At 42.6% G+C, this 15859-nt stretch overlaps 2 protein-coding genes across 9 annotated transcripts in view; one reads left to right on the forward strand and one right to left on the reverse strand.

Annotated features, from left to right (window-relative positions):
- Nucleotides 1-283: 283 nt before the first annotated feature.
- Nucleotides 284-8615, reverse strand: LOC110533324 (ubiquitin-like domain-containing CTD phosphatase 1). 8 transcript variants are annotated; one of them, XM_036989680.1, is made up of 12 exons: nt 8468-8615; nt 6744-6750; nt 6429-6605; nt 6155-6246; nt 5866-5951; nt 5579-5694; nt 5274-5372; nt 5163-5200; nt 4802-4900; nt 4578-4694; nt 573-700; nt 284-439 (listed from the first exon to the last, which is right to left on the reverse strand). In XM_036989680.1, exons 3-12 carry the CDS (start codon nt 6580-6582, stop codon nt 412-414), a joined length of 957 nt encoding a protein of 318 aa, XP_036845575.1. In that variant the 5' UTR covers nt 6583-6605; nt 6744-6750; nt 8468-8615; the 3' UTR covers nt 284-411. The 8 variants fall into 8 exon arrangements, with proteins under 8 accessions (XP_036845575.1, XP_036845572.1, XP_021473107.1 ...); XM_036989677.1 differs by lacking the exon at nt 6744-6750 and having other exon boundaries at nt 8465-8615; XM_021617432.2 differs by lacking the exons at nt 6744-6750; nt 8468-8615 and adding an exon at nt 7062-7320 and having other exon boundaries at nt 6429-6597.
- Nucleotides 8616-9129: 514 nt separating this feature from the next.
- The window catches only part of LOC110533325 (RING finger protein 145), a 28734-nt gene continuing 22004 nt past the window's right edge, over nt 9130-15859 (forward strand). The window contains exons 1-2 of the mRNA XM_036989676.1: nt 9130-9322; nt 11042-11258. Coding sequence (XP_036845571.1) covers nt 11075-11258 — 184 coding nt within the window. The 5' untranslated portion in view covers nt 9130-9322; nt 11042-11074. The remainder of the gene's footprint in view (nt 9323-11041; nt 11259-15859) is intronic.

Raw genomic sequence — 15859 nt, forward strand, 5'->3', positions numbered from 1 at the left:
GGAGAGGAGAGCGACAGGGGGAGAGGAGAGCGCCGCAGGGGGAAGAGGAGAGAAAGAGAATACAGAACACTATCAGTACAGAACAAACTCATGTTCGTATAACTCTGAGGTTAAGTGTCATAGCAACAGATGACAGTCACTAATCTGAAAGAACGATTGGGTGAAACCTAACATAAAAACCATTGCATGTAAACTGAGTACTGATGGGTGTATAGTATTTACTGTCTCCCAGACTGAAGTCAACAGAGAAAGACATAGGATGAGGGAAGAACAGAAGTTTTTAAAAAAGCCAAACAATAGGAAACAGCTCCCAGTCAGAAACAGGCAGTAGTATTTTTGTGAGGGCTTGAGTGTCCAGCACTGTTCCTGGTTGAGGAATGACCATCCCTTCACACATCCACAACATTGCTCTCACTGGCTTTGTTTCTTTGCACGATACCTACAGACATACACCACAACACACCAATGGTCACAAAGTTATGATCATCCAGTAGAAAAAGGTCAGGACTGAAGCAGAAAAACAACAGAAACGTACGTTAAGATGAAGTTAGTTGCAGAATCAGTCACCTTACCTCTCCCAGTGCTTATGGTTGAGACCTGAGAAGTCCTCCAGTTTGGCAATCTCTTTAAGATACTGAGAGAGTTTGAAGAGCTCTTTGTCTTTCTCACGGTTTAAGTGCGCTTTCATGAATGGACGAATCTAAAGGGGGGGACATTGAAAATGGGTTGTGTCAAAATTAACACCATAATGACAGCTGACAACTCGAAGACTCAAGGAGGCTTTGGTAAGGTTACTTATTGAAAACTGACATTAAAACGCAGAGGGCTCTATTTTCATCTGGCCTTAAGCCATCACTATTGTCAAAACACATGCTAATTTGCAATCGACCTGTTAAAGCCTTCACACGTCTGTTTTCCAACCCTAGCCCAGGATTGGTAATGTACCTCTCTTATAGGAACTCTTGCGCTGAGGTGGGAGGGGTGGTAATATCTGAGGTGGAGGGAGGGGTGGTAATATCTGAGGTGGGAGGGGTGGTAATATCTGAGGTGGTGGGAGGGGTGGTAATATCTGAGGTGGGAGGGGTGGTAATATCTGAGGTGGTGGGAGGGGTGGTAATATCTGAGGTGGGAGGGGTGGTAATATCTGAGGTGGTGGGAGGGGTGGTAATATCTGAGGTGGTGGGAGGGGTGGTAATATCTGAGGTGGGAGGGGTGGTAATATCTGAGGTGGTGGGAGGGGTGGTAATATCTGAGGTGGGAGGGGTGGTAATATCTGAGGTGGGAGGGGTGGTAATATCTGAGGTGGTGGGAGGGGTGGTAATATCTGAGGTGGGAGGGGTGGTAATATCTGAGGTGGTGGGAGGGGTGGTAATATCTGAGGTGGTGGGAGGGGTGGTAATATCTGAGGTGGGAGGGGTGGTAATATCTGAGGTGGGAGGGGTGGTAATATCTGAGGTGGAGGGAGGGGTGGTAATATCTGAGGTGGAGGGAGGGGTGGTAATATCTGAGGTGGTGGGAGGGGTGGTAATATCTGAGGTGGTGGGAGGGGTGGTAATATCTGAGGTGGTGGGAGGGGTGGTAATATCTGAGGTGGTGGGAGGGGTGGTAATATCTGAGGTGGAGGGAGGGGTGGTAATATCTGAGGAGGAGGAAGGGGTGGTAATATCTGAGGTGGAGGGAGGGAGGGGTGGTAATATCTGAGGTGGAGGGAGGGAGGGGTGGTAATATCTGAGGTGGAGGGAGGGGTGGTAATATCTGAGGTGGAGGGAGGGGTGGTAATATCTGAGGTGGAGGGAGGGGTGGTAATATCTGAGGTGGAGGGAGGGGTGGTAATATCTGAGGTGGAGGGAGGGGTGGTAATATCTGAGGAGGTGGGAGGGGTGGTAATATCTGAGGTGGAGGGAGGGGTGGTAATATCTGAGGTGGTGGGAGGGGTGGTAATATCTGAGGTGGTGGGAGGGGTGGTAATATCTGAGGTGGAGGGAGGGGTGGTAATATCTGAGGAGGTGGGAGGGGTGGTAATATCTGAGGAGGTGGGAGGGGTGGTAATATCTGAGGTGGTGGGAGGGGTGGTAATATCTGAGGTGGTGGGAGGGGTGGTAATATCTGAGGTGGTGGGAGGGGTGGTAATATCTGAGGTGGTGGGAGGGGTGGTAATATCTGAGGTGGAGGGAGGGGTGGTAATATCTGAGGTGGAGGGAGGGGTGGTAATATCTGAGGTGGGAGGGGTGGTAATATCTGAGGTGGAGGGAGGGGTGGTAATATCTGAGGTGGTGGGAGGGGTGGTAATATCTGAGGTGGAGGGAGGGGTGGTAATATCTGAGGAGGAGGGAGGGGTGGTAATATCTGAGGTGGAGGGAGGGGTGGTAATATCTGAGGTGGAGGGAGGGGTGGTAATATCTGAGGTGGTGGGAGGGGTGGTAATATCTGAGGTGTGTTCTTAAAATCATACGCCAAATTCAGGCAGCGCTGGTGCTGATATTTAAAACCCAACCAAAATGTGGTCTTAGTGGTAACGATGGCTGGACTTACAGCGCTACGATAGCGTTACGTTAGGTTTGTTAAAATAGCCCAGACTCTCAAACAAACGCTGGTCTCTTAGAATGGCCGGCCATCACATTTGAGCAAATATTACGCCAGTCTCTAATTAGTGTCAGGGTCCATAGAAGTGTAATTACACGTGTGGACATTATACTGGCCTGCTCCAGTGGATTCCACAGCACCTCGGTCAATACACACGTCTGTCCATGTAACCAGTGAGGAGAGCTGACTAGTTCTCTCCTTTAGTGACATTTTTGCAACGCGTTCATAAATGCAATATGTGTTCTAAGTATCAAACTGAACTGATGGACGACAATGTGGTTATCAACCAGTAGAGTAAAAAACCCTCATCATAACGGGGTGAGCTGGTCTCTCGCCCTCCCTTTTTATCCTCCATCCAGAAAGTACCACGACCTCAGAAACGGAGCACATTTTACTCAAGACTATTGAAAGTAGCTGGCGACTGGAACGAGCTGCAACAAACACTCAAAAGGGACAGTTTTATCTCAGTCTCTTCATTCAAAGACTCAATCAAGGACACTCTGACTGACAGCTGTGGCTGCTTCGCGTGATGTATTGTTGTCGCTACCTTCTTGCCCTTTGTGCTGTTGTCTGTGCCCAATAATGTTTGTGCCATGTTTTGTTCTGCTACCATGTTGTGTTGCTACCATGTTGTGCTGCTACCATGTTGTGTTGCTACCATGTTATTACCATGTTGTGTTGCTACCATGTTGTGCTGCTACTATGTTGTGTTGCTACCATGTTATTACCATGTTGTGTTGCTACCATGTTATTGTCATGTTGTGTTGCTACCATGTGACTGTCATGTTGTGTTGCTACCATGTTACTGTCATGTTGTGTTGCTACCATGTTACTGTCATGTTGCTACCATGTTACTGTCATGTTGTGTTGCTACCATGCTGAGTTGTCATCTGTTGCTGCCGTGCTGTTGTTGTCTTAGTTCTCTCTTTATGTAGTGTTGTCTCTCTTGTCGTGATGTAGGTTGTCACACACACACACACACACACACACACACACAATATTTATTTTAAATCCCAGCCCCCGTCCCCACAGGAGGTCTTTTGGTAGGACGTCATTGTAAATAAGATGTTTTTCTTAACTGACTTGCCTAGTTAAATATATTTTTAAATGCACACCTCCAATGGTAATAAATGCCGTGTCAAACAACCGCAAGTGAAGCAAAGAAACACCATGTATGAACACATCTATGTAATGTAAGTTCTAGCAGAACACATCTATGTAATGTAAGTTCTAGCAGAACATATCTATGTAATGTAAGTTCTAGCAGAACATATCTATGTAATGTAAGTTCTAGCAGAACATATCTATGTAATGTAAGTTCTAGCAGAACATATCTATGTAATGTAAGTTCTAGCAGAACATATCTATGTAATGTAAGTTCTAGCAGAACATATCTATGTAATGTAAGTTCTAGCAGAACACATCTATGTAATGTAAGTTCTAGCAGAACACATCTATGTAATGTAAGTTCTAGCAGAACACATCTATGTAATGTAAGTTCTAGCAGAACACATCTATGTAATGTAAGTTCTAGCAGAACATATCTATGTAATGTAAGTTCTAGCAGAACATATCTATGTAATGTAAGTTCTAGCAGAACATATCTATGTAATGTAAGTTCTAGCAGAACATATCTATGTAATGTAAGTTCTAGCAGAACATATCTATGTAATGTAAGTTCTAGCAGAACATATCTATGTAATGTAAGTTCTAGCAGAACATATCTATGTAATGTAAGTTCTAGCAGAACATATCTATGTAATGTAAGTTCTAGCAGAACATACCCGTGTAATGTAAGTTCTAGCAGAACATACCCATGTAATGTAAGTTCTAGCAGAACATATCTATGTAATGCAAGTTCTAGCAGAACATATCTATGTAATGTAAGTTCTAGCAGAACATATCTATGTAATGTAAGTTCTAGCAGAACATATCTATGTAATGTAAGTTCTAGCAGAACATACCTATGTAATGTAAGTTCTAGCAGAACATACCTTCAGGCCGTTCTGTGGGTTCATTAGGAAATTTCTACCAATGTCGTCAAACATGATAGTGTTCCTCTTGCTGTAGAACTCACTGTACTTTCCCCATATCACCCCAAGAGGCTTCACCTGTAACACATCCATCACAACACTGTCTGGAGACAGTTTGTTCAGGCAACTGGGACATGAATCAGTGGGATTGAGGAGGTTGTCTGCTCCAGTGTAGGCCCACTCACCTCCACTACACCCCTCTTAGGCGTGTGCACGGTGATCATGGCTGCACTGTCCAGCATGAAGGTGATCTTGTAGTTAGGGTTGTCTGTCACTCCCAGCTCCTGAGAAACCAGAGGGCACGGTGAGACAGTCACATACACCACAACAGGAAGGCAACATCTGATCTGACATTCTATACTACAGGTCAATACCACATATTAAATCATTGCTGCTCAATATGCATGTGTATAGTGCTCTCAATGGAAGTTTACATGTTGTGAAAAATATTTTTGGGGAAACACTGCCTCTTTCTGGCCATGAAGAGTCAACAAATTGAGACTGATAAAAAAAAGAATAATAAACTTATCAGAAGGGAATACTTACTTTCATTTTAGCATCAATCCACTTCATACTCGTGGCAGCTAGAACAAATTAAACACAAATTAGGGCCAGTTAACTTCAACTGTACATCAAAACAAGCAGTTTGGTACTTACACCAGATGACGATGTCATAGTCCTCATACGCCGAGGTCAGGAACTCATGGAGAAAAGGCCTCATGAGCTCCTGTCCCGTCTCGGCACATGACTTGTGATCTGGAATGAAACAAATCACAGAGAAACATGCTCAAACGTGTGGAAAAAAGCACAGCATAAGGACAAGAGTATAACATCTTTCAATAATATTCTACATTCTTAAAAATCGAAAATATGTTTCATATTTAGAAAATGGTGAAATGATTAAATCACTTAACTAGGCAAACAGCAGTGCCCAGTGTAGTTTTAATAGTCTTCTTACTCACCAAACAACGTGTAGTCCACATCTAGTACCAACAGACTCTTTCCTTCCCTGGGTGGGTTCATCCCCTCCACTTTGTAGTCTTTCACACGGCGGGCTATCTTGGCCAAGTTCTCCTCTCTAAAGAAAACAAAAAAGGGCATTTTAAGTTAAAACAAGACATTGGACTGACTATGTGATCTTAGAAAACATATCGTAGAGTGCCAAGCGAAGTTGGAGCCGAATCAATTCATTACTTGTGTGACTGAAACTACGGTATAAATGATTTGGATCCGCAAAGTCCTACTGCACCTGTTCTGTACTTCAATCACCTCTTCTTCAATGTCAAAGTCATTGACAACGTCATCATTCTCCGGGGGAGGTGCTAAAACGTCTTCCTTCACAAAACAAAACAATTGGGTGTTATGAGGCCTAGGTCTTTGACATGCTAAAGTTAGAAACATCAACACTATACAAGTCCGTGCTTGTTGTGACATTGCTTCTGGTAAACAGCTGGAAGCAGGCTTCACCAATCACAGTCCTAGATGTGGAATGGTTCACCATACTGTTTAGTACAAGAGCAGAAGAAAGAGGAACCCACCAGACTCTCCTCCCTGCTGCCCATCATCATGATCTTGGTATTGGGTTTCAGCTTTAGTGAACCAAGCTTCACTTGGTCCTCTGCTGGTTTGCCTGGGAGAGAGACAGAACCATTAAGACTGATGAATCAGATATCCAGACAACCCAGAAAGGGTCAGAAATCCACAACGGTGTGAAGCTGAGAGGGAAATACTTCCATACAATATGTGCTGCACGTGCCAATTAACTCTCAAATGCAGTAAAACAGTTATTGGCTTTTACAGATGGGTTTTTACCTTTGACCTTTAATCCTAGGAGTTTCTGCCTCTCTGGGAGAACCCCTGTCAGGGACTTGATGGACTGCTTGAGGTCCAGCACAGTGTCCTCTTCGGAGAGTGTCCTGATAGAGTACTCCTGCCCTCCCCATTTAATGATCACAGACACAGACATGCTGGCGCGAACCTCCTGCAACACTTGTACGAGATCAGAATAATAACTCCCAGCTAGCTACACATCCGGAAAACATAACAGCAAAGCAATCTTATTGGAGATTCATTGCTTCCAGTACTTTGCAATGAAAACAAGTTATAAATTAAGTTGAATATGGCTACCATATAGTTTGTTAGTTAGCTACCTAGGTTAGGGTTGGCCTAGTATTATCTTCGTAGATAGATTCAGCTCACGCCATTCAGTAAATTAGCTAGCTAGCAAACGTTAGCAAGCTAGTTATTATCCGCAATTTATCAAATCACTCAGATGCAATCTGATCAAATGATGATTGAAAAAAATGTACATCATATCTGGCATTACTAAGAAAAAAAATGACTTGATTCATCCAGATCGAGCTAGCTAGCAAGCTAAATCGATGGCCTGCCAGCCATGGACTGTTATTTATACAAGAGTCAAGACAATCAGATGCGCATTCATACCTAAAAAATTGCGGTGTGCCACAATTCCCTTCGTTTCTGTGGTGCGCAGGAACACGTGCTACGAAGTATAATAACTGTGTAAAGTAAGTGCTTTCTTAAAACTCAGTTTCATTCAGTGTTGTTTAATAATCAGCAGTCGTTTCTGTCGCCCGGTTTGTTACCAAGCGCGCTTCGTTTATAACTTCCTGTGGGTGGTGTACTACTAAAATACCGACAGATGGAGACAAATAGCAAGGTTCAATAGCCAGCGCTTGCAAATGCATTGATTTATCCCATTTTTAACTACACAGTCACCGAATAATAGACTTGAAGTTATATAGATTCACCGAAATGTAGGCTTTGTGCTGTAGTATGTAATTTTATTTTGTCTAAAAAGTGACATTTATTTTCAACTCTATCGAAGTATTTTAGAGCCCTTCAATCATGTTTCTCAGTTCCATTACATTACACATAAGAGTCATTGGACAGAAGGCGTCTTCTCACGGCCGGCCGCTCATTAGACAGGATTATGAGGGCGGCATTTTCTGAGCTAAACAGACCAAGACGCACCTCCAACAACACATACAACCTCACATAATACTGTCCAAAAACTATTACAATTTCTCTTAACCAGTGGCATATGGGCTTTTTAGGTGAGAGCTGATGCCTCCCTGTGATAAGCAGGGCCCACTTTGTCAAAAGCAGGAATGGGTAATATTTTGCATGTCCATTCCCAGTGCTCCCCTCTAGGGTGAATTTGGAGACTCATCGCTGCAACTCCACCAACGTTTTGTCAAAAAAATGTACCTAACATAAATCCTGTAGCACATATAGGATATGGCAGAAATAGTATGTGACCTTTTCTGTAGCCTACAGGTTAGAGATAAAAATGGATGACAATGTAATGAGACGGACACTGTTTACATCATGCAGGTTTCTTCGATCAAATAGCCTAACCTAAACGGCGCTCAATCAAACAAACATGCGAAGTCATGTTAACAAACATATCCTAAAAACTGGACAGGTGGAAGTAAAATGGACAATATGAAATGGACCAATCACAACTGTGATCAGTGGTTTCAAATGGACCAATCACAACTGTGATCAGTGGTTTCAAGTTTGTATCCATCCATTTTTGACAAGCTGATCATAGTGAAAAAAAATATACCTCTGCATTTCCCGTTGTGTAAACACACTGCACAAATAATCATAATAACTCCTGATAAAGTTGGGTAGCTGATATTCAGAGATTAAATTGCCAAATTGATTCATTATAAGAATCAGGACTAATAAACCAATGCAACAGTGGGCCTACCACGTGGATGGGCATTCATAAAAATCAATTTCTGGCAGATATGGTAGGCTACACTCCAGTAAGCGCGAGCTGATGTCTTTTTTCTGGTGTTTGACAAAAGGTATATACCCATATAGATGGGTGATCATACAATTCAATTTCAGGCAACACTCTAGGCATCTCAGTAAGCATGGACCGACGCTGACGTCTTTTGGACATCTTTGTTTTGGTGGAGTCCAGAACGGCCTTGATTTCCACATCCACGGACATTGATTTTTGGTCCGGACCGGAAATAAGCTTTTTGTGCATCTGGAAAATGTATGGGATCTTTTATTTCAGTTTATGAAACATGGGACCAGCACTTTACATGCTGCGTTTATATTTTTGTTTAGTGTAGCATGCTCATAATGGAAGAAGGCCGCCAGAAACGTGTTGTCACTGAAAAATAATGTTGGCTGCAACTGTGATAAAGCCATTAAAACAGAATACAGTCTTTTACTTTCGGCTTCAAACTGCTGAATATACAACATTTTTGGTAAATGTAGGCGAATTATTAGAACGACATTCAATTAAATGGCAGAGCGATTCAATTCCATCTGTAATTACCTGATTCCAGAGGTCTAGGCGTATCCCAGATGAGACGCCTAGACCTCTGGAATCAGCTTGCTCTCAAATCGTATTTTCTGTTGAGCATTGCAAACGTAACGAACAAATTTAGAAGCTGTTGACAATAAAATAAAATAAATACAGCATCTCTCTCAGCCCAGCCAGGGGTTGTTCTCTAATTAAGAGCTGCGGCGCATGCGCAATAGCCACGTCTTCATTATGAAGCCGTTACCTGGCTAAGTGAGACGAGAGCTGACGGTTCGACCCACGGATAAAATGACACCGTTTAAACCGTTCATTTGGGAGACGCCTAGTTAAAGAACATGTTTGATATTCGACCGGAGAAACATCATCAAATTGAGTTTAACGTCGTTCTCGCAATGTAGGTTCTTTGCTTTTTCCGTGGGGACAACGTTGATAACGCGACAGCAAGCTAACTTAGCTAGCTACACGTCACATGCGGTGATAAGGCGTGACTAGCAATGCTTCTAGCCAACTGTTGCTAACTTAGATTAATTTTTATCGTGAGCAGCTGTTGATGTTACGTTTTTAGTTTGCTAACTATGCATGTTGGTACTTTCCATTACAAACATATGGTATTGCTAACGTTAACTAGCTAGTTTAGGATGTTTTTAGCAGCTAGCTAATGTTAGCTATTGACGTGTCGTTAGCTAGATGGCATCCAGTGCAGTTTTCTGAGTCCTACCTCTGCCCATCCGCTATGCTAACATATTTGATGCAGTCACTTTTAGCATATTGTCTCATTTTACGACCCGACAAAAATGAACATGATTGTTACATAACATAATTGACAATGAGATTATGATAAAGATGTGATTATTCATCACCCTTCTTGGGCTAACGTTAGGCGATGTAACTAAAGTTAATGTCATGACGCTCAGAGCCAAGCCACAACAAGCCATTCATGTAGCGTAGTTAGACGCCGAGTTAAGTTTGAATCGCTTTAATAACGTCACCTTCAACAAAACGTGATCCTGTAACTGGTGGTAACTGGTGGTAATATAACCGAAATGACGTGAAATACAGTCATGTAATCATAATTAGAAGTGGTCACGTTAGCTAATAAGACGTTTCCGGACAGTCAGTCATGACTGATAAATGTGAACTCCAAAGTGATGTAGCTAACGTTAGCTAGCCAGTTTACTCACAAATACTGTGTTTAAACTATTATTATTTTATTTTATTACCGTGGACTATCTGAAAATGAGGGCCAGGGGGGATGGGATCTCGAAGATCTATTGAATCAGTTCTATATGTAATTCTATGGGATATACCCAACATCAGTGTCTTGTCTTTATTATCATGTTTTTTACGTGATGGGTCAACAACCAATCTGTAATACAGATCGTGTGAAAGGGTGAAGGCAAGCAGCATCATGATCATAGGCCTTACTAACTTTCGGCTATGGAAGGAATGTTTACAGTAGTTCAGGTGGATGCAGGGACCAGTTGGGATGCTTGGCTGTGTGGCAAATGGATAACATTTCATTTTCATTCACATTGATCCTGCTCAACCAAGCATGTAGGATTCTTGGGAAAATAGCTCACAATGTAGACTCATAGTGAGAGGTGACAATAAATGAAATGCAGAAATTCACATTTATTTTTTGTCAGCAAATTACTTTTACTACATCTATATTCCCATAAGTCTTTTTCCTTTCAAAAATGTTTTTATTGTGAAAGTGACATCTGGCCCCATGTTACCTAATATGGTCTCATTGCCTGTACTTCAGGCTTGACTTGTGGAATTACAACACTTTCTGTACAGGCATTTTTAGTGTATATAGTTCCTTCCTGCCTCGTTAGACTCGATTTGTCTGAACATGCAGACAGAGACTTGAAGTGTTAACAGTTCTTCTTGGTCAAATACAACTGTGTTTATCTATCCTTTACAGCAACTTGTGCATGCCTACCTGGGAATGGGTTTATGAAACACCACATCGGTGAATCTATGGAATTGGAGCTCTGAGAAAATAATTTTGCTGTTTAATAAAAACAAGTATTTAGCCTACATGTTATAGCACTTGAGACTTCTCACCTTTTGCTTTCTTCTCCCTACTCCTTATCCCCCCCTTGTCCAGTCTTAGTAGGTTGTAGCGTGCTGTGTCAGGGCCATGGCATTGAAGGACAAGCTGGAAGCGGTGCTGAACGTGGGGCTGCGTGTCCCCAGCATCATGCTGCTGGAGATACTCTACCGCTGGGATGTCAGCTCCTTCTTCCAGAAGATCCAGAGGAGCAGTCTCAACAACAACCCCCTCTTCCAGTACAAGTACCTGGCTCTCTACCTGCACTATGTAGGTCAGTATCTCGCGCGCGCACACACACCCCTCACCTTTTTCAGTGCTACTGCAATTGGTCCTGCCTTTTCTGCAGCCTTTTAAGTTCTCATTTTATAGCAACTGTACATTTTTAAGCAGCACATTTTGACAAATGCACCCATACACTTACAATACATTTCTATTGGTCCGTCTTATGATAAACATATTTTAAACTGGTTTCCCCCCCCCCAAGGTAAATGTAATGCTTACTAATGAATTTAATGGTGTTGTAAATGTCAGATTAGTTGTGAATTTTCTTGGCTACTACAGAAGTTTGCACTTTTTTTGAGTGGCCATGAACTTTTCATGAACTGTTAAAGGGGCAGTGCCGTTAATATGATTTTCCTAGATAAATAGATGGCTCTTACACAAAATGGGAATGATCTATTTGAATAAGAGAAATGCCTGGAATTTCAGCCAGTTCAGGAGGGATGGAGTTTTTGGCCCAGATCATAGTGTCACAATCCGATCTTATTATAATAGACCAATGACCATTCAGGGGTGTGCTCTAAACCATCCTATCAGCCAATCAGGGATGGAAATTCCTAATTTGTTCTTCTAACAGCCACACAATCAGACAGAGCATTTCAAGGGTCGAAGAAGGCTCAGGGAAATGAATTATACAAAATATCTTTAAGTTATTTTCATTAAATTAACAGTGATTTTATTAGACATACAGTGATTTTTAAAAAGACTGCTTTGGGGGCTTTTCACCTCAGAGTAGATGAACTCTCCTGTGACACTGTGAAGAATAAAAACTATCACATTCATAACAAACACTGTACACTACGATGATCATATCCAAACTATCAAACAGGCTTGCAGTGTTAGCCAATAGTTCAGCACTACACCCAAAATAATCTATCGCTAGTGTGCCCTGACCAGGAAAAACACTGCAGTCGTAGCCTGTAACTAGGTCCCTGTTTTTCATGCTTGGTTCTCATCCATAGAATGTCATTTATGGAATACATTAATATAGTTTGTGTTCAGCAGTTTTGAACCTACTGAGTCTTGAATTGTCTTGCTTTGTGTTTTATAAATGTTTTCGGGTTCAAAGCTGAGACGTGATAAAATGAATGATACAAAGGATGACTGACATTGTTTGTACTCGGAATTTGCATCATGGCTGTAATGTCTATGATTCATGCATGTCAGCATCACCTCTGCAATTTATACAGGTGAATTTTGTATTCATAATGGCATATTAACACAGACACACAATACTGCTAATTTTGGGCTCCCGAGTGGCACGGCGGTCTAAGGCACTGCATTTCAGTGCTAGAGGCGTCACTACAGACCCTGGTTTGATTTGAGGCTGTATCACAACCGGCTGTGTTTGGGAGGCCCATAGGACGGCAGCTGTGAGTGTTTCTGGGTTAAGAGCTTTGCACACCTGGATTGTACAATATTTGCACAGTCTTTTTACAATTCTTTAAGCTCTGTCAAGTTGGTGGTTGATCATTGCTAGAGACAGCCATTTTCAAGTCTTTCCATAGATTTTCAAGTACGTTTAAGTTGAATATGTAACTAGGCCACTCGGACATTCAATTTCATCTTGGTATGCACCTCCAGTGTAGATTTGGTCATGTGTTTTTAGGTTATTGTCCTGCTGAAGGGTGAATTTGTGTCTGTTGGAAAGCAGACTGAACCAGGTTTTCCTCTAGGATTTTGCCCATGCGTAGCTCTATTCTGTTTCTTTTTTATCCTAAACTCCCTAGTCCTTGCCGATGACAAGCATACCCATAACATGATGCAGTCACCACCTTGCTTGAAAATATGAAGTGGTGCTGTGTTGGATTTGTCCCAAACAACAATTTTTATTCAGGACATGATGTTAATTTCTTTGCCACCTTTTATTTTTTTCTATACATGCTTCCTTCTTTTCACTCTTGTCATTTAGGTTCGTATTGTGGAGTAATTACAATGTTGATCTATCTTCAGTTTTCTCACAGCCATTAAACTCTAACTACTTTAAAGTCACCATTGGCCCCATAGTGAAATCCCTGAGTGGTTTTCTTTCTCTCGGGCAACTGAGTTAGGAAGGACGCCTGTATCTTTGTAGTGACTTGGTGTATTGATACACCATCCAAAGTGTAATTCAAATTTTATTGGTCACATATGTGTTAAGCACATGTTATTGCGAGTGTAGCGAAATGCTTGTGTTTCTAGTTCCGACAGTGCAGCAACCTCTAACAAGTAATATCGAACAATTTCACAACAAATACCTAATACAAACACATCTAAGTAAAGAACTGGAATTAAGAATATACATATCTGGATGAGCAATGTCAGTGGCATAGACTAAGATACAGTAAACACGAAATGAGTAATCCAATATATGTAAACATTAAAGTGACTAGTGTTCCATTTATTAAAGTGGCCAATGATATCAAGTCTGTGTATATAGGCAGCAGCCTCTAATGGCTAATTAACAGTCTGATGGCCTTGAGATAGAAGCTGTTTTTCAGTCTCTCGGTCCCCGCTTTGATGCACCTGTACTGACCTCGCTAGTGGTTAGAGCGTTGGGGCCAGTAACCGAAAGGTTGCTTGATCAAATCCCCCGCCTGACAAGGTACAAATCTGTCGTTTTGCCTGTGAGGAAGACACTTAACCAATTGTTCCAGGGGGTGCCCGACTACGTGGATGTCAATTATGGCAGCCCCCCCGGTACCTCTGATTCAGAGAGCTTGGGTTAAATACAGAATACAGTTTTCAGTTGTAGGCATTCAGTTAAACAACTGACTAGCTATTCCCCTTTTGGATGATAGCGGTGTGAACAGGAAGTGGCTCTGGTGGTTGTTGTCCTTCCTTCCTGTGACGTCGGGTGCTGTACGTGTAATTAACTTCCCCCATGCTTAAAGGGATATTACATTTTTACACATCTACCAATTGGTGCCCTTTGCGAGGCATTGGAAAAACTCCCTGGCCTTCGTGTTTTGAAATTCACTGCTCTACTAAGGGACCTTACAGATAATTGTATATGTGGGGTACAGAGATGAGGTAGTCGTTCAATAATAGTGTTAAACATGATTTTTGAACACAGTGAGTCCATGCAACTTATTCTGTGACTTGTTAAGCACAGTGAACTGATTTAGGCTTTCCATAACAGGTGTTGAATAGTTGTTTTGTACTAGACATTTCATCTTGAAATGTATTACTTTGTGAATAGTTCTAAGAACATAATTCTACTTTTACATTATGGAGTAGTGTGTGTGTGTGTGTGTGTGTGTGTAGGCCAGTGAGTCAGTTTAATCCATTTTAAATTAGGCTGTAACACAATGAAATGTGGGAATAGTAGCAGGGGGTGTGTGTGTGTGTGTGTGTGTGAATACTTTCTGAAGACACTGTATGTGCAGGTGGGCCTGAGGAGATTGAGAGATGGACTTTGCTGCAGCAGTTAGACTAGTCTGTTTAATAGATTAACTACGTAGCCAATTCAAAACATATAGTGTACCCTGACTAGTTTTCACAGCATCTATTAATGTCATCGTCCTGTCCGATGTTCTACACTTTTCTACCGGCACTCGCAAATTGATAAACAGGAGCATTAATAAACCAATACCAAATAAGTGCTTCATATTGGCAGTTGATGAAAAAATCTGACACTGTTGGAAAAACTGTGATTCCCTTCAATTCATCATTGGCCATGTCATTCTGACAACATTAGCCAATCAGAATATTTCTATCATGATGTCAATAGAGCTCCCCAGAAACTTGACTGAAGTTTGTAGATTAACTTGTCTTAGTTGCCTTTTTGTGGGTGTGAAATGGTTTTGTTAATCTAATGCGGTGTAAATGCTTGAGTTGAAAATTACCAGTCACTTGTCATTTTCCAAAGCTCTCCAGTAACCTCTTCATACGCCACACAAAGGAGTGGTTTGTTATTCGTCCTTATCTCTGGGCACGAAGCCAGACAGCTTTAATTCTTCTCCTGTCTGTCCTCCTGTCTGTCTGTCTAAAGCTAGATGAATAGGCTGTGCGGAACAGGCTAGAACATGTTTTTGTTAGCTCTACCCCCCCCTGTAGCATAAAACTAATTACCCCTTATTTCTCATGTAGGCTTACTTCCCTCTGAGGGGTAAGTAGCTCTTTGTGTAGATTGTGTGTGTGTGTGTATATATAGAGATTAACTTGTAAATAATCAAGATCCGCTATGTCCCGAGGGCTCCCTGTCCCGCTATGTCCCGAGGGCTCCCTGTCCCGCTATGTCCCGAGGGCTCCCTGTCCCGCTATGTCCCGAGGGCTCCCTGTCCCGCTATGTCCCGAGGGCTCCCTGTCCCGCTATGTCCCGAGGGCTCCCTGTCCCGCTATGTCCCGAGGGCTCCCTGTCCCGCTATGTCCCGAGGGCTCCCTGTCCCGCTATGTCCCGAGGGCTCCCTGTCCCGAGGGCTCCCTGTCCCGAGGGCTCCCTGTCCCGAGGGCTCCCTGTGCCGCTATGTCCCGAGGGCTCCCTGTGCCGCTATGTCCCGAGGGCTCCCTGTGCCGCTATGTCCCGAGGGCTCCCTGTGCCGCTATGTCCCGAGGGCTCCCTGTCCCGCTATGTCCCGAGGGCTCTCTGTCCCGAGCATGGTCTTCCTTGAA

This window comes from Oncorhynchus mykiss, chromosome 10 (assembly GCF_013265735.2).
Source record: "Oncorhynchus mykiss isolate Arlee chromosome 10, USDA_OmykA_1.1, whole genome shotgun sequence".
In the NCBI taxonomy this organism is placed as follows: domain Eukaryota; kingdom Metazoa; phylum Chordata; class Actinopteri; order Salmoniformes; family Salmonidae; genus Oncorhynchus; species Oncorhynchus mykiss.

What these genes read in the sequence shown, in the direction of transcription:
- LOC110533324 (XM_036989677.1), bottom strand. Translation starts at nt 8,594, where the DNA reads ATGTGGAAATCAAGGCCGTTCTGGACTCCACCAAAACAAAGATGTCCA. An exon ending in GGATTGATGCTAAAATGAAA is followed by an intron (nt 4,901 to 5,162) that starts GTAAGTATTCCC and finishes CTGGTTTCTCAG; the next exon opens with GAGCTGGGAGTGACAGACAA. An exon ending in AACCATAAGCACTGGGAGAG is followed by an intron (nt 440 to 572) that starts GTAAGGTGACTG and finishes GTATGTCTGTAG; the next exon opens with GTATCGTGCAAAGAAACAAA.